Source organism: Delphinus delphis, chromosome 7 (assembly GCF_949987515.2).
Source record: "Delphinus delphis chromosome 7, mDelDel1.2, whole genome shotgun sequence".
Classification (NCBI taxonomy): domain Eukaryota; kingdom Metazoa; phylum Chordata; class Mammalia; order Artiodactyla; family Delphinidae; genus Delphinus; species Delphinus delphis.
Genome location: NC_082689.1, coordinates 34,492,828 through 34,516,910, shown reverse-complemented (window position 1 = coordinate 34,516,910; position 24,083 = coordinate 34,492,828). Strand labels below are relative to the sequence as shown.

The 24,083-nt window shown below is 36.5% G+C and overlaps 1 protein-coding gene and 1 non-coding gene across 8 annotated transcripts in view; one reads left to right on the top strand and one right to left on the bottom strand.

The window, feature by feature from the left end:
- The window catches only part of HYCC2 (hyccin PI4KA lipid kinase complex subunit 2), a 73,383-nt gene that overhangs the window by 23,935 nt on the left and 25,365 nt on the right, over positions 1-24,083 (bottom strand). For 5 of the 7 annotated variants that reach the window (XM_060016326.1, XM_060016324.1, XM_060016325.1 and 2 more), the window contains 7 exons: positions 23,955-24,035; positions 22,892-22,993; positions 16,594-16,773; positions 12,361-12,441; positions 10,930-11,045; positions 3,668-3,763; positions 673-789 (listed from right to left, as the gene is read on the bottom strand). In XM_060016326.1, the coding sequence (XP_059872309.1) occupies positions 673-789; positions 3,668-3,763; positions 10,930-11,045; positions 12,361-12,441; positions 16,594-16,773; positions 22,892-22,993; positions 23,955-24,005 (743 nt within the window). In that variant the 5' untranslated portion in view covers positions 24,006-24,035. Of the gene's footprint in view, positions 1-672; positions 790-3,667; positions 3,764-10,929; positions 11,046-12,360; positions 12,442-16,593; positions 16,774-22,099; positions 22,156-22,891; positions 22,994-23,954; positions 24,036-24,083 lie in introns of those variants that run through there. The other 2 variants (XM_060016329.1, XM_069540843.1) reach the window with 2 other exon arrangements.
- LOC132428830 (U6 spliceosomal RNA) lies at positions 12,809-12,915 on the top strand. The gene has a single exon (XR_009520222.1). It is a non-coding gene; the product is annotated as a U6 spliceosomal RNA (small nuclear RNA).

Here is a 24,083-nt window from a genome sequence, read left to right as displayed (position 1 = left end):
AAGCGAGGGAGGCTCTGTAGGAAATCGGGAAGAACAGAGATGAACATAAGAAAAGTCAATGTTTACATGGGACCTATGGAAACAAAGGCTGGCTGGCCGGCCTGCTGACTACAGGTGGGTAGAGGGCAGCCCCCTCCCCCTCCTAGATCTGAGGTGCTATCCGTTCCCTGTTCTTTGGTTGATCTCAGAGCTTCCTATTCCTTGTTGGGGTTTGAGTATCCACCGCCCCAGAGGAAGGGCTTGGTCTACACTCAAATGGATTCCCAGGGTTTTTTCTAAAGGAGCAAAAAGGGGCCTGGGGATGGGGATGTCTGAATATTAAGGTCACAGTGGACACCCTCTTCCCCTTTGTAAATAGTATTTTTATACTTCACCCTCACCATCTCAGGCTTTATACATGGAATCCCTCAAATGGAAGGGGTAGGGGTTTTCTGTTCCTCCCCCAAGTGGGTGAGGGTGGGAAAAAGGTATGTATTTAAAGAAAATTAAATTTAATAACAAGTTTCTCTAAAAAAAAAAAAGTACTAAAAGAAATTCATATTAGAAAAACAAGATAATGGGTCCATAATGGAACAAAAAATTCAGTGTTGTGCAACTAATAAGGAAAAAAGAGAAACATAAGTTTCCAAACACTAGAAAGAATTCACCCAATTTCACAGTACACCTACTTACATGGCATAATAAACTCCTGTGAGAAGTTGCACCATAAATTCGGGATCCAATACTATTCGACCACAGAGTTCTTTCCAGTGTTTTTCATGTTGCCGTGGAAACCCACTCACACAAACCCTAGGAAAATACATTATTTATCACATGTGATTTCCTGATACATTAAATAAAACATTTTTGTTTCCATAAATTCACTTATTCAACAACTCATTTCTCAAATATTTTTTGAGTACTTGCTATGTGTCAGTCACTATCCTGGGCCCATGCATACAGTTGTAAACAGGCAAAAAGATAAAAATAAAATCTGTGCCCTCATAAAACATACATTCTAGTGTACTAAATCAATAAAAGTAATAACTTTTCTCAAATAGGTATCTCTTTCATAATCATCCTTCTCCCTCTTCACAAAAGAAATGCATAACTTTCATACATCCCAAATTGAATTAGGATGGAATTAGTGGAAGATACAGAAATCTCCAAACAAATAACCAAAGTATCATAAACAATTCTGTTTTCCATCTCATTAAGAGATGCTTCCAGAAAAGTTACCCTTAATAATTATCAAAAACTGTTATGTACTTCTATTATTTTAAGAAATTAATTTATTAGAATAATTGTAATGGTGAGTTCAGAAGAAATTTTTTAGTGTTTCGTGCATTATGGTCAGGAAATATTTTTAAATTTTTAATTTATGCATTTTTTTTGGTAGCAGAGATGTATAATTAGGAGATCAATAAAAGATCTGTAAGTATAATATGGCACGATATTAGGATAAAATTATGTGGATAAAGTGGAACAGAAATTCAATTTTAAGGAGATAAAGAATGTTAGACTATTAAAAGCTTGTTCATTTATTCCACACATGGGATGAGGGTGGTTATCAATCAGATCACTGTGTATTTACATTATATACATTTAAAATAGTGATCAACAATTATTTATTATGTCAATATTTACCTACTGGAAATCATATAATTTACAACTATTTAAAACAGAATAAAAAATTTAAATGTTAACTTAAAAGTGTACAAAGGCTACACAGTTTTTTGAAATTCCTTAGGGGATATGTGAATAAAATTCTGAGGACTACTAAACTCTATCATCACTTTTTTTTTTTTTTTTTTGTGGTACACGGGCCTCTCACTGTTGTGGCCTCTCCCGTTGCGGATCACAGGCTCCAGACGCGCAGGCCCAGTGGCCATGGCTCATGGGCCCAGCCACTCCGCGGCATGTGGGATCTTCCCGGACCGGGGCACTAATCCGTGTCCCCTGCATCGGCAGGCGGACTCTCAACCACTGCGCCACCAGGGAAGCGCCCACTTTTGTTATTAAGAAACTCTATTTCATGCCACAGTAATGTTACCAATTAGAGATATGGCAGATTTGTTTTAATGAGCCCAAAAATAGTCATTTATAAATAAATTTATCTGTAGATAGGCAGCAAGTGCTTAAACAGTATACTCTCATGATAACAGTATCTAGGTTAGAGACAAGAATTTTTTTTTTTTTTTTTTTTTTTTTGCGGTACGCGGGCCTTTCACTGTTGTGGCCTCTCCCGTTGCAGAGCACAGGCTCCGGACGCGCAGGCTCAGCGGCCATGGCTCACGGACCTAGCCGCTCCGCGGCATGTGGGATCTTCCCGGACCGGGGCACGAACCCGTGTCCCCTGGATCGGCAGGCGGACTCTCAACCACTGCGTCACCAGGGAAGCCCGAGACAAGAATTTTGTTAGTCATTAATCATGTTATTACAGGCAAGTGAACTTTAAGATAATCTATAAATCAATCTCACAGCTAATTTAGATCGGCCTTCCTCCATTTAGCAAAACTGAGTTTTGGTCTCTTCCCAATAATACAACAGCATGAACTTGTGCAAAGCATTTGCAGTGGGCAGACTCTTTGGAGGGTGGGGTCAGGGGCCCTGATCCCTATGATCCCTCCTTCCTGGTGTTCACACCCTTGTGTCATCCTCTCCTCTTGAGTGTGGGTGGAACCTGTGATTTGCTTGTAACAAGGCAAAGGTGATAGGATTCTCATGCATACATGTACACATTATGTGATTATATTATGTAAGAAGAACTGACCACTGGCCTTCAGCAGACAGTCAACAAGAAAATGAAGCCCGTCCTACAACTATAGGAACTGAATTTTGCCAAGAGAAGTGTATAATTCCTCAAATGAACCGCAGGTAAGACTGCAACTCCAGCCAACATCTTAACTGCAGCTTGTAATACCCTAAGCAGAGGGTCCACCTAAATGATACCTAGACTCCTAACCCCAAGAAACTGAAATAATAAATGCATACTATTTTAAGCTACTAAATTCTGGTGTAATTTGTTATGAGGCAATAGAAAAACTAAAATAGCATTTAACTTTTGTGGGGGCTTAGTTTCCTCAAATGAAAATCAACTGGGCAGGATAAACTGAGTGTTCCTTCTATAATTAAAATTCTGCTCCTCTGTCTCCAAACTCATTTATATTAATTTTTTTTTCAACAGTGGAAATTTCAAATTTCAGCTCGGGTTTGTCCAAATTATTAGAAATTCTGATTTAGTAAAGATTAGAATATACAAATACAAATGAGACATACACATAATTAATGTCACTGCTAATCTTATCCAAAGCAGACAGTTATTTGTGAGATATATAAAGGAAAAAGTTCATGTTTCTTACGACTTTCTCTACATAGAGAACTATTTATTCAAATCACTCAAAGTGATTTATAAAAATAGGCATCCAGGCAGTGACTAGGTATATCACTAAACCACCCTAAACCTAAAACATCTTGGCTTAGCTCAATGTTGAGCTAGAAAATGCTTCTTTAGTAACTGAAATATTTTCAAGAAATCATGATGCATGAGGGATGATAGGATTCCTATAGGAATGTAAGTTCCCTGAGTTTTGTTTACTGCTATATCACCAGAAGTTAGAACAGTGCCTACCAGAGAGAATGTGCTCAATAAGTATGTGTGAAGGTTAATGATAATTATTCTTCTTACCTGGAGCCCATTCGGCAAAGAGACTGGTAAGATGAAGCAGGCATATACACAATAGCAGAATTATAACATAACATGAGAAAACTCAGGACTTCAAACCTAGAAAAAACAAAAACAAGGAAAAAGGATTACGATTATTTCTACTTACAGACTGTAGTAAATGATTTCTTCGTTTGATGGTTATAACAACAATGCCTTAATATTGACCTTCATAATTTCTCAATCAGATTACTGTAATATCCTCCTCAATAATTTCCCTATTTCCATTTGCCTTATTAAAGGTCACAGCTCTTGCTGCTATCTATATTTTCTTCCTCAGGAAAACCCCCATCATGCTTGAACAGATGACTCCTCTATGCTACATTAATCCACTATTCCTATTGACTGCATGATAAAGCCCAAACTCATCATGGCATACAAAGTCCTTTAAAATCCACCCTCAACCTACCTCTCCACCCTTACCTCCCTCTACTGTCTACCACATACACCACACTACATCAGTCTTATACCATTCCATGAATATGCCATAACCTTTCATAATTCCTTGCTTTTATGGATGCTACCCTTTCTTATTAGAACACACTTTTCACTTGGGAAACTCCTGCTAAGGTTTCAAATCCTGGCCCAAACTTTAATCTCAGACATAAAGCCATTCTTAATTCTTCTAACTAAAACAAACAAACACTGTTCCCTTTATCTGTGTAGCTCTAATACAGCATTTATCCCACTAAATCAACTCTGTCTTTACCTCTGTTTTATCTATTTAGTAATAAGCAACTTTAGGACACAGACCCTGATTTATTCATCTCTAACTCTAGTGTCCAGCATAGTGTTTAATACATTATTACTGCTCAATTAATTTTTATTGAATGAATAAATGAATGCTTTCCTAATCTTTAAGAAAGTGGCTCCTAAGCCTGGATGCACATTATAGTTATTTAAGGACATTTTGGAATAATACATTCCTGTGTCTCAACCCAGACTGACCCAATTAGAATCTCTGAGGGCAGGACCCAGGAACGTTGTTTGTCTAAAAAGCTTCCCATAGGTGGTGAAGAGTATATGGAAACTCACTGTACTATTTTTGAAACAAAAAAGCCAGAAATTATTTCAAAATGAAAAGGTAAAAAGTGAGTTGAAAGTCTGACGTGGAAGCAGGCACATCTTCAGATCCTTTCTCCTTCTCTATGCTGCTAGGTTTATTGAAGATTTATTTTCTGAAATTGAAGATTTATTTTCTGAAAGGATAAAAGAGAAATTTCTACCTGGGAACCACCAGGCACAATTATGATTTGGGGTCAGGGCGGGGGGTGGGGGAGGAAGGGAAGACACTGAAAATAGAAAACTTAAGTGAAATAGGTCTTATTGGATATTGAGACCTCAAGTCCTCCTTCCCCATGTGGTCACAGAATGCTAGCAGCAAGCCCTCTGGTTAAGAGACTAGAAGAGTTTTCTTTGGGGAATTTGACCAACCTAAGAGGAAAGACTTAACGATATGGACTTGGGAAGTTCCCCAGCTGGATGGCCCAGTGAGAACTTGTGAAGTTCACTGTCAATTAGCCCTACCAACATGGTCATAGCTTCTCATTTTTTTTATTCCCCTACTTTTAAACATAAGCGGGAAAAAAGGATTACCAGACACCTGAGGAACTTCACTAACATGAAAATGAGATCAAAATAAAGAAATGGGGGGTGGTGGGGGCACAATTTGGAGGACACAGAGAACACAGAACAGGAAAAAATAAAGCTAATTATCATTAATATTCTAAAAGATGAGATGTTGTTTCAAAAAATAAAAAAAACAAAAACACCAAAAAGGATCTATTTTAAAAGACCATTCAGAAAACAAGAACACCTTTTAGATATACAAAATATGATGACAGAAATTAAAAATTCAAGAAAAGGATTGGTGGATGAAGTTGAGGAAATACCACAGAAAGTGAAGCAAAAGGAAAAAGATATGGTGAATGGAAGAGGAAAGAGGACCACAATAGGAGTTCCCACATTCAAATAATAAAAGCTCCAGAAGAAAGATAATAAAAGACAAGATAGATAAAAGACAAATAGTAAAAGACCAGATAAAATGGGGAGCCTAAACTAATTAACAAAAATAATTCAAGAAAATTCCCAGTCTGAAGGACATGAGTTTCTAAATAGAAAAGGTCCACACAGTGCTCAGCACAAAGGAGAAAATAAACCCACACCAAGAAATACCACCATGGAATTTCAGAATACTAAGAACAAAGAATGAGGATATAGGGTGCAGGAAACAGTGGATCCATCCACAGAGGAAAAAGACAAAGAGAATTCCCAGGATAAGAGTGAGGGGAGATCCCAAGATAATGTGTACACCAGGCAAAGAGGGCAACACAGTCCAGATTGGAGTAAGTCAAAAGGTTCTGAGATAAAACTGAGAAAATAACTGGTGTAAATGAAGTCTTGGAAGGCTATGTAGAAAACTGATAGAAAATTTGCAGGGTTGAATTACAAAGCACATAGTAAACAAAGAAAACAAAAGGCCAACGATGAACTTCAAGGAAAACAAAAAGATATGCAGGAAAGGAAAAGTAATAAACTAATCACAAAGCCCAGCCTGAATAGCTCTGATGAACAATGATCATTCATAATGATGAGAAATCTAAATAATGAGTTCCCCATAATTACAACATAAGATAGGACAATGAGAGAGGTAACAACCTAAATTTTTATCTTTCCTAGAGATAAGTTATTAGATAATGCCCCAAAGTGAAACATTAAAAAGCAGTAAATTACTCAAAGAAGTGGAGGTAAATATTAAAAGCAAGATTTCTCAACCTCAGCACTATTGGCATTTGGGGCTAGATAAGTCTTTGCTGTGGGGGGCTGGTCCAGGCATGGCAGGATGTTGAGCAGCATCCCTGACCTTTACACTTGAGATGCCTGTAGCAGTCCTCCCTCCCACTCAGTTGTGACAACCAAACAAGTCTCCAGACATTGCCAAATGTTCCCTGGGGGGCAGAAGTGCCCTGGCTGAAAACCACTGGTTAAAAGTTGTTACATCTGGGAAGGGAGAAGTGGAAGGGAGAGGGAGCTGGAGATTGCAGTTCTTCTTAATAAGCTCTGTAGGATTAATGCATATTTAACTGAAAAAAAAAAGGGTGTGTGTGTATGCGTATTACTGATACAGTCAGCTATACAAAAAAGTAAAATATACAGCAAAGACAAAACAATAGCACAATAATGAGATACCAATTGTCATACCCACTAGGATGGATATAATCAAAAAGATGGAAAATAAGTATTGGTGAGGATGCTGAGAAACTGGAACTATCATACACTGCTGGTGAGAATGCAAAATGGTATACCACTCTGGAAAACAATATGACAGTTCCTCAGAAAGTTAAGTATTAAGTTAAATACCATATAGGGACTTCCCTGGTGGTCCAGTGGTTAAGACACCGCACTTCCACTGAAGCGGGCATGGGTTCGATCCCTGGTGAGGGAAGTTCCTCATGCCATGTGGTGGAGCCAAAAAATAAAAATAAAATAAAAATAAAATAAAGTAAAATAAAATGAAATAAATACCATATAACCCAGCAATTCTACTAGGTATATCCTCAAAAGAACTGAAAATGTTTACACAAAAACTTGTAAACAAACAAATGTTGACAGCAGTATTATTCATAAATATTCCAAAACTGGAAATAACCCAAATATCCATCAATTGATGGATGGATGGATAAACAAAATGTATATTGTCATAATGGAATATTATTCAGTCATACAAAGGAACTACACACTACCACATAAACGAAACTTGAAAACATGTTAAGAAACCAGACACCACAAAAGGCCACATACTGTATAATTCCACTTATATGAAATGTCTAAAATATACAAAACCATAGAGATAGAAAGTGAGATACATGGTGGCCAGGGGCTGGGGAGGAAGGAAAGGGGAGTTCTTTTTAGTGTGATGAAAACATCCTGGAATTAGCTAGTGGTGGTGGATGCACAAGCTTGTGAATACACTAAATATCACTGAATTGTATACTGTAAAGGGGTGAATTTTATGGTATGTGAATTATATCTTAATTTAAAATAAATTTAAAAGTCAGTAATTAACTTAAAATGTACAAGTATAAAACACAGTGCAGTTTCCTCAATATTTAAAAAACTCTCGGGGAATTCCCTGGCGGTCCAGTGGTTAAGATTCCGTGCTTCCACTACAGAGGGCACGGGTTCAATCCCTGGCTGGGGAACTAAGATCCCGCAAGCCTCTCGGTGCAAACAAACAAACAAAATAAATAAATAAACAAATAAAATCCTTGCCAATCACTAGAAAAAAAAATACACAGTTCAATAAAAAATATGAAAAAAAAAAGAAATATGGACATAGGACATGAATATGCAGTTCACAGGTCAAGAAAAAATACTTAATGAATTAACATATTAAAAGCATTCAAGCCTAGTCATAATTAAAGGAATGCTAAGTAAAATAATGTGACATCAATTTTTAATGTTCAGATTGGCAAAGATTAAAAAATTTGAAAATATCCAGTACTGGGGGTTAGTATGAGGAAAGAGGCACTCCCAAACTACTTGTAGGAGATTCAATTAGTCCTTGGTTTTGGGGAGGGTAATTTGGCAATACTAACTCAAACTGAAAAAGCAGACATTCTTTAGCACAGCAATTTCACTGTTAGGAATTTATTTTACAGATACTTTGGTGCTCCCATGCAAATATTTATACAAAAAATATTGTGTTCCTTTTAGAGTGTTTAAAAAAACTGGAAAAAATCTAAATTTTAGTCAGAATGAGAGTGGTTAAAAACTGATAGTATGGGCACTTCCCTGGTGGCCCAGTGGTTAAGACTCCACGCTTCCACTGCAGGGGGTGCGGGCTCAATCCCTGGTGGGGGAAACTAAAATCTCGCATGCCACGTGGCATGGCCAAAAAAAAAAAAAAAAAAAAGCAAGTTGTACAACATGTAGAAATGAATCCAGTGTGTATGGGTCTGCAAGTGTTTAAGGCTGAATATATGCTTTTGCATGCATGAAAATTTTCTGGAAGGACACATAAAAAACTGCTAATAATTTAACTACTGAGAGTAGAAATGGGTGGTTAGAGGGAAGAGGACATATACTTTTCTCTTTGTACTCTTGCCTATTTTTACTTTATACTCTGTTCTATTTTAAATGTACCACAAGTATATATTGTTATACTTAAAAAAATTAAAATGAGAAAACAAAAAAGGAATCAGGTAACCAGATGATTTATGCAAACTAGTCTGCAAACAGTACTTATGAACCACTATTCTAATATACATTTTCTATTATTAAATGATTTGAGTACCCCAATATAACTGTATAGAAAAAAATTAAGTTGTTACTTTAAGTTGGGATAAGGCCTTCTCCAGGTGTTATACAGCACCCTGCTGGCTAATAAAGAACAATCACTAAAGCTGAATTCCAATATGTTAGGAAACAAGGGAAGCCACTGTGTTTTCTATCATATGTGTAATATTGGAAAGACCCTTAAGAAGAACTGGAATTCCGGACTGAAGCACTTGATCAAAGGTCAATAATTTAGAAATCTGCTTGATCCTATAGTCCTTCCATAACTCTAATATTATAACCAATAAGATAAGAGTACTATTTTACTATGAACATAAAATATTATATAACAAATAATAGTATCGGGACTTCCTCGGTGGTACAGTGGCTAAGACTCTGCACTCCTAATGCAGGGGGCCTGGGTTTGATCCCTAGTCAGGAAACTAATCCCACATGCCACAACTAAGAGTTCACATGCCGCAACTAAAGATCCCCACATGCCACGACAAAGATCCCAAAGATCCCGCAGGCCGCAACTAAGACCCAGTACAGCCAAATAAATAAATAAACAAACATTTTGTAAAAAAGAATAATAATAACAGTATCACTAACATATATTATGTTCCAGGCACTGTGCTAAGCATGTTTTGAGCATCATCTCATTTACTGCTCACAATAACCATGCAGGGCAATGTATGGTAAAAAATTTGGCCTTGCCCAAAGAAAGTTTTAGCCTTTGCCCTCAGCTTCTGGGAAGTAACCTATGTCATACCTGATAAGTTGTTTAGAGTGGAGGCTGGTGACACAGGCTCTCTTTGTTGGTAATGGCTAGATTGAAAGGCTATAAGACTGCGATGATTGATAGGATTAAGGTGAAAGTTTGGGTGAACTTTATGTGAAGTGACTGTGTCTCGTTTACCTGAATGCATTATGGGAACAGATACTGTGTCTGTGTCTGAGGAACACTTCCCCTATCTAGTATTGTAAAACAGAAGCCATGTAAATCCATCCATCCTTCCTCTAATATTAATAGAACATGCTAAACTGGGATCAATAAGATTGTCCAAGCCTACAAGGTCATTAATTTGCTGAACAACAGCCCTGTGTGGAATACAGACTTGAGCTTATGGTAGAAGCCAGTAAGTGCCACCTAGCAACAACTTCTGGGATTTGGGACTAGAAAATCTCCATTTGAGAGACAACCTGCTTACCAATGGGTATGAAGTGAGACTGCCCCCATGACTGAAACATAAAATAATCCTGAAATGTGAAATACCCATAATATCTTGGGTAATGTCAGAAAAACACCAGAAAAGTTCCATAATAAGTGCCAGAAGAGTTCCATTATAAGTGCCAGAAGAGTTCCATAATAAGGTGCAAATGGTTTGTGCAGAAACATGCTACCAAGGGAATGGAAAGAAGTACTTATAGTACTCATAAGCAGGGAGGCAGGAAACCTCTTTTTCCCTAGGGCCAACTTTGGCACCACCTGACAATCTGCCAGATTCTATCTATCACCTAGATGGGCCCCTGTGAACAACTCTCTATTGATCAACAAAGAGCTGCTACGTTTATGGATGAGTATTTCACTGCTATGATGTATTTCACTAGTATGACATATTTAACTTTTGTCTTTTATCACACCAAACCTGAACCAAAGTAATTGTAGATAACTATTAAGCATAAATTAACAATTTTTACTGTCTGCAGTTTTTTTTTTGCTTTGTTTTTTGCGGTACGCGGGCCCCTCACTGTTGTGGCCTCTCCTGTTGCAGAGCACAGGCTCCAGATGCGCAGGCTCAGCGGCCATGGCTCACGGGCCCAGCTGCTCTGCGGCATGTGGGATCTTCCCGGACCGGGGCACTAATCCGTGTCCCCTGCATCGGCAGGCGGACTCTCAACCACTGCGCCACCAGGGAAGCCCTACTGTCTACAGTTTTGACCATTACCGGTTTTGTGCAGTGAATGTTTCCCTCTGTGGATGCAGATCACTGTAAACAACCCTGATGAGATCATGCTGACACAATGCCCCTTCTGTCAAAGCCATGGATCCAATTGTTGAGGGCTACAAAAACAAGGTAAAGTATGAGACTGTGTCTCTAAAATGAAGTAAAAATCTATATCATGTGAGGATATTTAATCCTGTCTCAACAAAAGACAGTTTCAGACCATTTCTTCCATTTCAAAACCTCTTCCATTTTTCTATTATATACATTCTACAGCTCCTTTTAAAAAGTATTTATACAATATATAAAACTAAAAATGCAGTGCTTTGTTTTTTGAAATATTATGGACTGAATCTATATTTAGGACAGAATAAGAAAAGTCGCTGAAAAGAATAAAGGCTACAAATGAATCAACTTTAATTTGTTTGTTTCCAGAACTCAGAGCACTCTTGGGGACTATGCATTCAAACCTGGAGGTCTTTCTAACTTCAGGAAGGTTGGTGCTCTCATTAATCTCATTCCACACTGAAGAAAGCAAGGTGCAGAGAGTTATAATTATGGAACACAAACAAGAATACTATGATCAAATGTCTCTTTAATAGTGACATAATTGATTTCATGTTTCTAAAGTTAGAAGAACCATCCATTTGTAAACTTTTCACTACCCTCCATTTTATTTTGTAACTTGATACATGGAACACAGTTAAAATCTATTACTCAGAAATGTTCTATGCTAAAATCAGCCCTGGTTAAATAGGAGGCATTCTATTTTCAACACAAAACAAAGCCCCAGGAGAATTAATTAAGAAAATAAATAGTTGCACAGAGCTATGAGGCAACTGGATACTGTTTGTTGGTAAGAAAATGGATTTCAATTTTTACACTACTGGTAAAGTTTCTTTAAGCGCTTTCCTCAAGTTTATGCACTGAAGGCCACTACAGACAAGAAGCTTGCTTCAAAGCCTATGTCCTTAAAGAGAGCAGGCAGAAGGAGTTCAGCTCAACAGGAGGCATCTACCTATATAATTATCAGTGTTGTCACAATCTTCAACCAAACAAATATAAGCAAAAATCAGAAGTGTAATTATTTTCCTAAAAAATAATGAAAATAAATCAATCTAACATAGATGATTTCTAATTAATATGGAAGACAAAAAAATTAAAAGAAGATTTTTGAAAATATTTTTGAAAAAAAAAAGGCCAAAAATGATACTGGTAAAAGAATGAAAAAGAAATAAACCAGAACTAGAGGAAAATTTTCCATTAATTACATTCTCTCTCCCTTGACAACAGCTCAGCTTTATATCACTAATAACAAACATCTCCATTAAGAAACAAATCAGTAAAGATGTGTTAGGAATATTTATCTCTAGTAAGAAATTGACTTTTACTCAACATAATTTTTAAAAATTCTACCTTTCCAGTCTTACTTACCTCATGGTATATTGAAGGCTTGGATAAGGAAGGGATAGTAAAAGACAGAACTTTATTGTTCCCATCTTTATCAGCAATTTCCTATGGTTAAAATAAAATAGAGATAATGAAATAATCACAGGACTATATTAAAAGAAATAATAATTACTTTCTTAACAAATATATCACTGGCAATTGAGGAGAATGTTTAGAAATAGTAATATATAAAAATATTATTACCCTAGTATTTCTTTTCTAACCTATTAGCAGATTTTGTACACTTTGGTAGTTGAGTTATCCTTTGAGAGACACTGAAAGATATAATACTACAATCAATCAAATACACCATGACAACAAAGACATGAAGTAGGTGCACAAATTTCATGATAAATTTACATACAGGCTAGGGAGATTACAAGTGATCAGATCTTTTAGTTGAAACATGACTGAATTTAAAAGATTAAAATCACTGCTCGCTTCAGCAGCACATATACTAAAATTGTAATGATACAGAGAAGATTAGCATGGCCCCTGCACACGGATGACACGCAAATTCGTGAAGTGTTCCATATTTTTGGAATGGGAGAAAATATTTGCAAGTGATGCAACAGACAAGGGCTTAATCTCCAAAATATACAAACAGCTCATATAACTCAACAACAACAAAAACAACCCAATCGAAAAACGTGTAGAAGACCTTAATAGACATTTCTCCAAAGAAGACATACAGATGGCCAGTAGGCACATGAAAAGATGCTCAACATCATTAATTATTAGAGAAATTCAAATCAAAACTATGAGATACCACCTCACACTGGTCGGAATGGCCATCATTAAAAAGTCTATAAATAACAAATGCTGGAGAGGTTGTGGAGAAAAGGGAACCCTCCTACACTGTTGGTAGGAAGGTAAGTTGGTATAGCCACCACGGAAAACAGTATGGAGGTTCCTCAGAAAGCTAAAGGTAGAATCACCACATAAAAAATTAAAATGAAAGGTTTTAGCCAAGAAATCCACACTTATTAAAATATGAAACACAGGGCTTCCCTGGTGGCACAGTGGTTAAGAATCTGCCTGCCAATGCAGGGGACACAGGTTCGAGCCCTGGTCAGGGAAGATCCCACATGCCATGGAGCAATTAAGCCCGTGAGCCACAACTACTGAAGCCTGTGCACCTAGAGCCCATGCTCCGCAACAGGAGAAGCCACCGAAATGTGAAACCCGCACACCTCAACGAAGAGTAGCCCCCGCTCACCACAACTAGAGAAAGCCTGCGTGCAGCAAAAATAAATAAATTCATAGAAAAAAAAAAAAAGGAAAAACACTGTTGTAACACAGGATGAATCTTAACTAAAAGAAAATCTTACAATTATTCAGCAATAAATTAATGACCTGAAATAAGCTACATATTAACATAATTAATAGTAGTCCAAGTGATTAATCATAAGTCCATACTTAAGTGGTTTTTACTGACTACAAAAACATTCCTGTGATTTTTAAAAGCACTTTATCTTTCACAGAAAAGGTCAACAGCATCTATTTCTACAGTCTCTGGCACCGCCAATCTTCTACAGGTATCAATAAAAATCTGCCTACAGACTTCCCTGGAGGTGCAGTGGTTGGGAATCCACCTGCCAATGCAGGGGACACGGGTTCAAGCCCAGGTCTGGGAAGATCCCACATGCCGCGGAGCAACTAAGCCGGTGCGCCATAGCTACTGAGCCTGCGCTCTAGAGCCCGTGAGCCACAAATACTGAGCCCATGCACCACAAATACTGAAGCCCACATGCCTAGAGCCCGTGCTCCACAGCAAGAGAAGCCACCGTAATGAGAAGTCCGCGCACCACCAACGAAGAGTAGCCCCCTCTTGCCGCAACTAGAGAAAGCCTGCAGGCAGCAAGGAAAACCCAGTGCAGCACTCCCCACCAAAAGAATAGATATGAGATCCTATTAAAAAAAAAAAAAAGATCTAATAATGTTTTAAAAAAAAAAACTGCCTACAGACGCCAGCAATTAGGTGAAATGCTCCTCCTGCATCACTCCTTTTCTGTACTGTCTTTAGCCTGTTTCTTTTAAAACTCATATTAGTATACATAACTGGCATAAAATACAGACAGAGAAGACTGCCCTAGAAGGAAGGCAGTCAGAGAGAGACTGAGTAGTTGCACAGCATAAGAGGAAGAAACAACAGGAAAAAAACCCAACTATCATCACCAAGACACAAACCCAAAAGAACTTCCCTATAGGGCTAGTTTGGGGGTTTAATATGTCACAGGAGAGTACCAATTACATGTGAACAATGGCCATACCTCTAATTTTGGCAGGAAAATGGTTTAAAAATCCCTAGAAAGATCATTTAACTACTCTGTAGGCAAAATAGTTACCACCACATCTGGGCCACTGTGCCTCAGAGAACATCTATGCTAAGATGAATGGGCCTGATTTAAGTTAGGCAATAAAATTTTAATTTTTACTCCTAAATTTCAAATTAAGCCAAATACTTTTTATTTATATCTGTGTATACATCTGTGGAGAAGGGTGTTATGAAATTTTTTTAAGTTGAGGGCAATATAAAACTCTCTCTTGGGCTACTGAAGCAAGGGAGAAATGCTGGAGTGAGAAAAGAAGAACAAAAGAGAAATTAATATATAAAAGAAATCCAGTGTGGTAAGAAAAATCGAGAACCACAGAGAAGAGAGAACACCGGTATCAAGGGAATTAAAAGAAGACAGAAACCTGATGTTACATTTCTGATATATAATTGAGCATTTTTAAAACAGTACACTATTTTTTTTTTTTTTTTTTTTGCGGTACACGGGCCTCTTACTGCTGTGGTCTCTCCCGTTGCGGAGCACAGGCTCCAGACGCACAGGCTCCGCGGCCATGGCTCACAGGCCCAGCTGCTCTGCGGCACGTGGGATCCTCTTGGACCAGGGCACGAACCCGTGTCCCCTGCATTGGCAGGTGGACTCTCAACCACTGCGCCACCAGGGAAGCCCAAAACAGTACACTATTTTTGAGATACCAAAAGATAATTAAACCATAGCACCAACAAGTACTGTCAAGAACTTGTCAGGCATCCCACTATACAAAATTTTTTGCTTCATTTGTCCCACTACTGAATTTTATTACATTAAACAAGACAAATGATAGCTTAATGTCAAACATAATCTAAAACACTAAACTCAATTTTTAAATCAACATTTACTAAGTGCCTTGCTAAGCACTAGAAACACAGTGATATGTGAAACAAATTTCCTACTTTAAAAGAAAAAATCAGGCAAGGTAGCAAAATAAAGAATTTTATACCTACACCAGCTTTTCATTAAAAAAACCCATCTTTAATTATGGTATAACTATTACTACTACTATTTATAATAATAGTGGTAAACATTAGATAAACACCTCAGGAAACATGTTGGGTTCTTCTAATTGCTTTCAATCCTACTAACAATGTTTTATTTCTGTTTTACAGGACGAGGCAACTGAAGTCAAGATATTAAGTAACTTGCTTAAATTTAAAACAGCCAGTAAGTGACAGTACCTGATTTTAAACAAAATACAAGTGATTCCACAGGCCAGGCTCCGTCCTTCAGATTCTAGTGATGGAAATGTTTTTTAATGATTTTTTTTAAGGGATAATACTTAGAGGAATGAGCACTGGTGCAGAAGAATATTTATTTTTTGTGAGATTCAATGTTTTGTGAGGTACTTTGGTTGAGGTACCTCTCAACTACAAACTTAACTTTAATATATGGAGCATCTGTTTACAGGGAATACACAGAATATAAGAATTCAAAGGGCAGGAATTTCAATACCAATGTTCTAAACTGGGCACCAGGAGGAAAAAAAAAAAACAACAGAATAATAACATTTAAGGTATTTAAGAATTCCTTAGAAGAAAAAGTTTCATAAATAATGTATCAAATACATAATGTTTTATCAAATGATTAAAAATAAATTAAAAATATTAAATGCAAGACATTCATAAATATCAATCAAATAAAATAATTAGAAAAATAAGCCATAAAATATTAATAATGCTATCAATTATAAGATTCACCTACTTTATAAAATGCATTACCAGCAATTACTTATTAATTACTGTACTCAATTACTGTACTCAATTTAGTTAATTCAAATAAGTTATTCAAGAGACATTTAAATTTATTTTCCTCTAAATATTCTTCAAGTATTACTTCAGAGGACTTTAAAAAATACTTAAAATTTCCCAAACTATCATTTTCCACTTACCAAATTGTAAATTCCTAAAAGTAGTGCTTCAATGCAACCATTACTCTGTCTGTCTCGGCTAACTGTAAGCCGTAAATAAACCCACATCAATTCTGGCAAGAACTGCAGTGTGAACCTCTTAAGTCGAACTTCAGAGCTACGGTAGAGCTCAAACAGCTGGTGGCAGACAGGCTCCAGGAGCTAAGAAGAAAATAAAGTGCATCAGTTATTTCCATTCTTTTGGCTGTAACTGTAATTTTTTTTTAGGCACATATACTTGTATAATATTTTTAAAATAAATTCTCAACATTAATTTTTGCTTATTCTGAATCAATGCAACCAGAACCTCAATGTCTATTTAATAACTCAGAGACTACACATTAAACTGACCAATCCAGTAACTGCAAGAAGTACTTTGTGCCCAGATAATAACAACATATCTTTCAATACACTGTACTATTAAACTTATTAGATAATTAGTTCTTTAACCAATGTACTACTTCATATTTAGTGAGTTTCCTTTTCTGTTATTACCAAACCTTACTATCCTCCATTTTTAAAAGTTTCTATTGGAAGAAAATAATTTCAAATAATCTTGTTGGAAATAAACTTTAAATCTCAACTTAAGACTATGATTTAAACAAATTATATACCACTCAGTAGATAAAGGGACTTGGCAATACATAATATTTGGACATCCAAAATGCTCGTTAATATTTTAAATACATACAAGTAAAACAGATTACTTCTATGTTTTAAGACTGACAAATTCTACTAATTATATTTATTGGAAAGATTTTGAAAAGGAGGAAGTATAACTATACAGAAATAGCTTTTCCAATGTTTAACTGAATAATTTTTCATATGATATCATACCATATGACTTATAAGGAACTTCATAATCTTAAAAACTGAAGAAAATGAGCAGTTTAAACAAACCTCCCCTTTTCCCCTAAACTTGTACTGCTAATTTAGACTGGTTTTGTTAGAATAACTGCAGACTTCACAAAACTGGCTATGATTTTAAAATGCAGATAAAACACTGAGAGGAAACTATAAAAAAATTTAACACTAGCTTTTGTTTTGTTTTTAAAAAATTTTTATTGGAGTATAGTTGATTTACAATGTTGTGTTAGTTTCAGGTGTACAACACAGTGAATCAGTTATACATATACATATATCCACTCTTTTTAGATTCTTTTCCATATAGGTCATTACAGAGTATTGAGTAGAGTTCCCTGTGCTATTCAGTAGGTCTTTATTAGTTATCTACTTTATATATAATAGTGTCACACTAGCTTTTAAAAAAAAAGAACGATTCAGTAATTTATATGCTTACTTCTATTCTGAATGATTATAATAATATATATATATACACTTGTATATCTGCTTGAATGTAGTTATATATGTCTGTAATAATCTAGCACTCTAGAATAAAGTCATTACTTTCAAAATTTTAAATTAAAAGTCAACAAATCCTATGTTGATTGTACAGTTAATATACTTAGATGACTTAAGCTTAGCTCTTAATAAACAACTTTAAAGCTAAAAAAATTTACACACCTAGTCTAGTAACTGCTAAGCTCTTTATATGAAATCACTCTCATAGGATTTAAAATATTAAAAAACATTCCAACTCTACCCTTACACGGAAGTCTAGACCAGTCAGACAATTTGCCCAAGGTTACAGAAATTAGTAGCAGAGAAAGACACCAGAATTCAGATCTTCTGACACCAAGTTGATGTTCTCACTATACCGCATTTCTTATACCGGATGGAAGTGGAGGAGGAGGTGAGCCTTGTTTAATTACAAATAGTGTAGTCCATGTAGTGCCAATAACGAAGTAATAAACTTTTGAAAATGGTCAACTGCTGGCAACTTTGTAAAGTACTGACAACAATATTCAGCTCCTTAGGACAATTAAACATTGTTGCGCTCATAAATTTATGTATTAAAAATATATGTCCATGTTTCAAATCTACTTTCCTCTTTAGTAAAAGACTCTAAAATTGCCTTCTGTAAATTTCACTGGCTATGGTACAATTACAATTTGTCTACGTCATAAAGACCTTATTTTCCTTCCTCAACAGCAAGTACATTGGCATGTAGAGACTATACTTTAATAAGCATTGCAAAGATATACAGAGTTACCAAAATTATTACTCTGCTTTTTTTTTAAAAGGAGGGAGGAGTGGCTGGCAATCCAGTAAATTTTCATCAACTCCACTGCAAAATAAGACTGTTAAAAACCTGCCAATGTGCTCTGTTAAAATCTTTAATTCTAAGCATATGTTATCATGCCATCATGTTCTCAATTTTTCAGTGTCAGAAATGACCTCCCCTAAATGGTGCTATCACCCACAGCAAAAGGTGTTAAAAATCATTATCTTCTCGTTAAATAAAAGCTTAAGAATAATTTACACCTTCCCCAAACTTAGCAAATAGTTTTGACATGATAATTACTAAGAGGCATGCCATATGATGAACGCATTGAGAGCAGTTTGGGTGGAATAATGGAGACTGAACCCAAATATGAGTGGGTCAAAGAAAAAATATGAGGTGAGGAAATTGGCACAAGTAGACAGAGACTATGAATAAGCAATACTTTATAAAGTTCATTGGGAAGAAGGACAGAAAAATGGGGTAGATAATAAAATAGGAGGCAAATCAAAGAAGGTTTTTTAAAAAATAGAATATGGTTGTTTATCATATTCCTTTCATCAGAAAGGAAAAAAAAATCAGTGACAGGGACTTCCCTGGTGGCACAGTGGTTAAGAATCCACCTGCCAATGCAGGGGAAATGGGTTCGAGCCCTGGTCCGGGAAGATCCCACATGCCACAGAGCAGCTAAGCCTGGGCGCCACAACTACTGAGCCTGCACTCTAGAGCCTGCGAGCCACAACTACTGAGCCCGCATGCCACAACTACTGAAGCCTGCACGCCTAGAGCCCATGCTCTGCAACAAGAGAAGCCACCGTAATGAGAAGCCTGTGCACCACAATGAAGAGTAGCCCATGCTCGCCACAACTAGAGAAAGCCCTCACGCAGCAATGAAGTCCCAACATAGCCAAAAATAAATTAATTAATTAATTAAAAAAAAAAACACGGGCTTCCCTGGTGGCGCAGTGGTTGAGAATCTGCCTGCTAATGCAGGGGACACAGGTTCGAGCCCTGGTCTGGGAGGATCCCACATGCCACAGAGCAGCTAGGCCCATGAGCCACAACTACTGAGCCTGCGCATCTGGAGCCTGTGCTCCGCAACAAGAGAGGCCACGATAGTGAGAGGCCCGCGCACCGCGATGAAGAGTGGCCCCCGCTTGCCACAACTAGAGAAAGCCCTCACACAGAAACGAAGACCCAACACAGCAAAAATAAATTAATTAATTAATAAACTCCTACCCCCAACATCTTCTTAAAAAAAAAAAAAAAAAAAAACACTGCTGTTTTAAGAAAAAAGGAATCAGTGACATAGGAAAGGGAGGGGATAACTGCAGTAGCAATCTTTGAGGTAGTTAGAGAAGATGGGATTCAGGCCTAAGTGGAAGAGATGGCCTTTGATACAACCTGAGACACTTCATCTACCGAACAGCAGAAATGGCAGGAGAGTGTGGGTAGAGATGCTGGTAGAGTGGTAGATTTGAATGGGAGAATAGAGTTTCCAACTATTTTCTTCTTTTATAATGACACAGAAGGCAAACTAAAAATGAGGAGGAAGGGCAGTAAGTGTGAGGAAAGAGAAGGTATAAAATGAACACTGGGACAGTTGTACCAATGAAATATTATGTGCTCATTTATGATTTTTAGTCCTGCATTTAAATGGAAAAAGTTAACAAAATTGTGTTTTTTCCAGGTACGTTCAGCCGCTCAGGTACAGGCATGAAGTGGATGGCTGGGTTTTATCCAGTGTTGAGATTTTGCCCAAAGAATATGAACTAAGGGAATGACAGGCAAAGGAGCTCAGAATGTTTGCAAGGGAATGACTGTAATGATGGATCAAGAAAATTTAGCTAAGAAAAGAGGCAAGTGAGACATTTGAAGGAAGTGAGACATTGAAGGGAGGAAAAAGGACAACCAAATCATAAAAAAGCAATAGGGTTAATGGTCTCCTTGAAGTGGAAGAACTGCTAGAGTGACTAAGGGATCTGGAAGGAGGGAAAGGAGAAAAATAAAGCAACATGTTGGTCTAGAGATTAAAACTTGAGCTGTAGTACAGGTTGGCCATGATATGTAATATTAAACTTCTTTGGGAATTCCCTTGCGGTCCAGTGGTTAGGACTCAGCGCTTTCACTGCCTTGGCCCGGGTTCGATCCCGGGTTGGGGAACTAAGATCTCTCTTGTGCAACATGGCACAGCCAAAAAACAAAACAAAACAAAACAACAAAAAAAGAACTTCTAGGAAATATACTTTCTTAAGAACTTTCATGGTATTTAAGGCAAATTTGTTTCTTATTAAGTAAATAATACATTTATGTTTCAGAATATAACAAAATCAGGACTAAAAGTGTTCTCCTTCTAGAACTGAAGTCCAGAATTGCTTTGAGATTCTACGGAACTTAACACTCTGTTTTTCTGAAGTATGAATGCATGGTTAGAATCTTATGACCTGACAGGAGAAAGGATGGAAAGACAGACCTGTTCTAGTAACTGGTTGATTATAATGACTGCTGGGTCTTGATCTTGAGTCTCTCAAGTTGTAATTTTTCTATTTCTAGCCTTGACAAAGTCTCACACATTAGTATTATGAAGTATGACAATATAAAGTGAGTTAATTCTTATAATATCGCAGCTTCCAAAGCATAAAAGAAAAAATGGAAGCCAATACATTTCACATACTTGTGAGTCCTAATGAAAACGACAGCATTTTAGAATCTCATTTCGTATTTTACTATTCTTTTTTTCCCCCCCGGTGATTCTTTTTTGGCCGCGTGGCTTGCAGGACCTCACTTCCCCAACCAGAGACTGAACCCGTGCCCTCGGCAATGAAATCGTGGAGTTCCAACCACTGGACCGCCAGAGAATCCCATATATTTCACTATTCTTCTAATCAATATTTATTAAGTGTTCATTATGCACATGATAAAATACTGGATTCTAGGGAATTAACAGATATATATGTTAACAGATATAGCATATACGACCACTGCTCATGAAGAGCTTACAATTTAAAGAGAAAGCATGAAACAAATGCATTTTAATAAGCAAAGCTTAATGTTAAGACAGTGCAAAACAAGGGATACATACATTCAATATTCACACAGAATTTTGAAAACTCCTGACCAAGAAGGCTATGCATATATGTCCATTACCATACCTAAAGTTATAAAACATTCAAAAATACATAGCAAGAGAAAAAGAAGCAAATGAATCCTGCGGTTGCTGCTACAAATAGCAACAGATGCAAGCCCAACTGAGAGCCAATCCAAGTTTAGGAGATAGGAAAGAAAGAGGTCAATAAGCAAGCTTTTAGTGATAGTACAAAAATGAAGATGCACTTTAAGTTAAGCTGCTGGTTAGGAGATGATTACCTGAACTTCTTCAAACTCACTCCAGTACACAGCAGAGGCACTCTTGGAGGCTGTATCTGGGAAGATAAGAAGCTACTTTCCTGTGTGTTCCTTTCATTTCATTTTAAAGCATACATGAATCCAGTGGTGATAAAACTGTATGTCATACTATTGTGTTAATGGAAAGAAAATGTGTGTATTTTGTGTAAGTTAAAACATAGAGCCAATAGCTGCACCTTTTTTCCCTTCTAGCACAGGCTAAATAATAGGAAACTGTTATTCTAAGTTTACTGATCCTGACTATTTAGGCTTTCTCTGATCATTTTCAAACTAAACTTACAGCAGCATCATTTCATGTTACCCGTTTGACTGAATTCACTAATTAGAGTGATTACACATAGTTCTTTACCGTCAATAAAAGGACTGCAAACAATACTTAAAATTAATAAATCTCAATCAGTATATGGTTAAAATTTGGACTCCAGGAAAGGAAACATTCCAGAACAGGAAACAGAGAAAAGTTGCAAATTAAATAAATAATCTACTGAGATGGTGGTCACTCAAATCAAGAATCAAAACATACTGTCCTCAACAGGAACAAATTTAATCAAAACATTAAAAAATATGGAGAGGGAGGTCATGGGGAAAGCCAAAGCAACTATCAGAATGAAAAATAGCAGAAAGAAAGTTTTCCAGTCCCACTGGAAGGATTTAAAAAAAAGAAGGAAAACTGCAAAACTTATATATATGTGTTTTAGTGCACATATTTCATTATTACTACATTAAAATTACTTTTCTTATAAACTCTCCTACCTCATTATTCGAATCTTGAATAACTTTATACAGGGCGGGTACCAGTGTTTTTTTCCGGTGTAAAGTTGCTGCATAATTGGTGATCTGAGTGTCAGGTAATGCCTAAAAGAAAACATCAAAGGAAACCAAAAATGAACTTAATATTTGAGAAGTTAGAAACTTTATTTTATATGAGTTCCTCTTGAAAAGATTTATAATTGAGTCAACTAAGAAAAGTAAAAATAATTAATATAAGAAATAACCATGAGAGTTAATAAATCAAATTAGTTACGATGTTATACAATTCTTCTAACTACTCAACAATGAGAAATGATTAGAAATCACACATTACACCAAGATTTGCGAAATGAGTCACCTTATAATCTAGTCTAAAAAATTAGTGTGCAATAAATACTTTTGTTTTTAATGAGGTGTGCATTTTTTTTAAGTCTTTTTATTGAATTTGGTACAATATTGCTTCAGTTTTGCATTTTGTTTTCTTGGCCGCGAGGCATGTGGGATCCTAGCTCCCCAACCAGGGATCAAACCCACACCCCCTGCATTGGAAGGCGAAGCCTTAACCACTGGACCGCCAGGGATGTCCCTGAGTGTGGGATATATTTCAATTCTTGTATTTTATGTTCACAAAACACTTATTTCCATAGTGTTTATAAATTATATAGTTTTCAATCAAATTAATGAGTGAATTTTTAATCACAGGAAATAAAAATATAAGGTACAAATCTCATTTCTGTGCCTTATTAAAACTTGGAGGCTTCCCCTCTTTTATTGAATATATCTTAAAATTTATATATCACCTTATCAATCCATTGATATCAATCCATATCAATTATACTCCAAAGTAGCAAAAACAAGTTTACTAGCTTCATTTTTACATTACCTTCTAGCCATTATTCACATTAGTGCCTAAAATTTTTAAAGAGGTGCAGCTATAGAAACATGTTATTTCATATTTTGCCATTCCTACTTCATAACTTTTGTTTCAGTTTTTCCATGAACATGTATAACTGAATTACTGATATATAGAATCATATGACACATTCTTATCCTCAATCCAATCTACCTTGAATTCTGATAACCATTCTTCCACAACGCCACGTTCAGATCCCAGCATCTTCTTCTACCTTCTATTCCTCTTTTCTCTCTGAAAGAAAAAGGCACTGAACTTGAGGACAGTGTTACTTACAGGAAC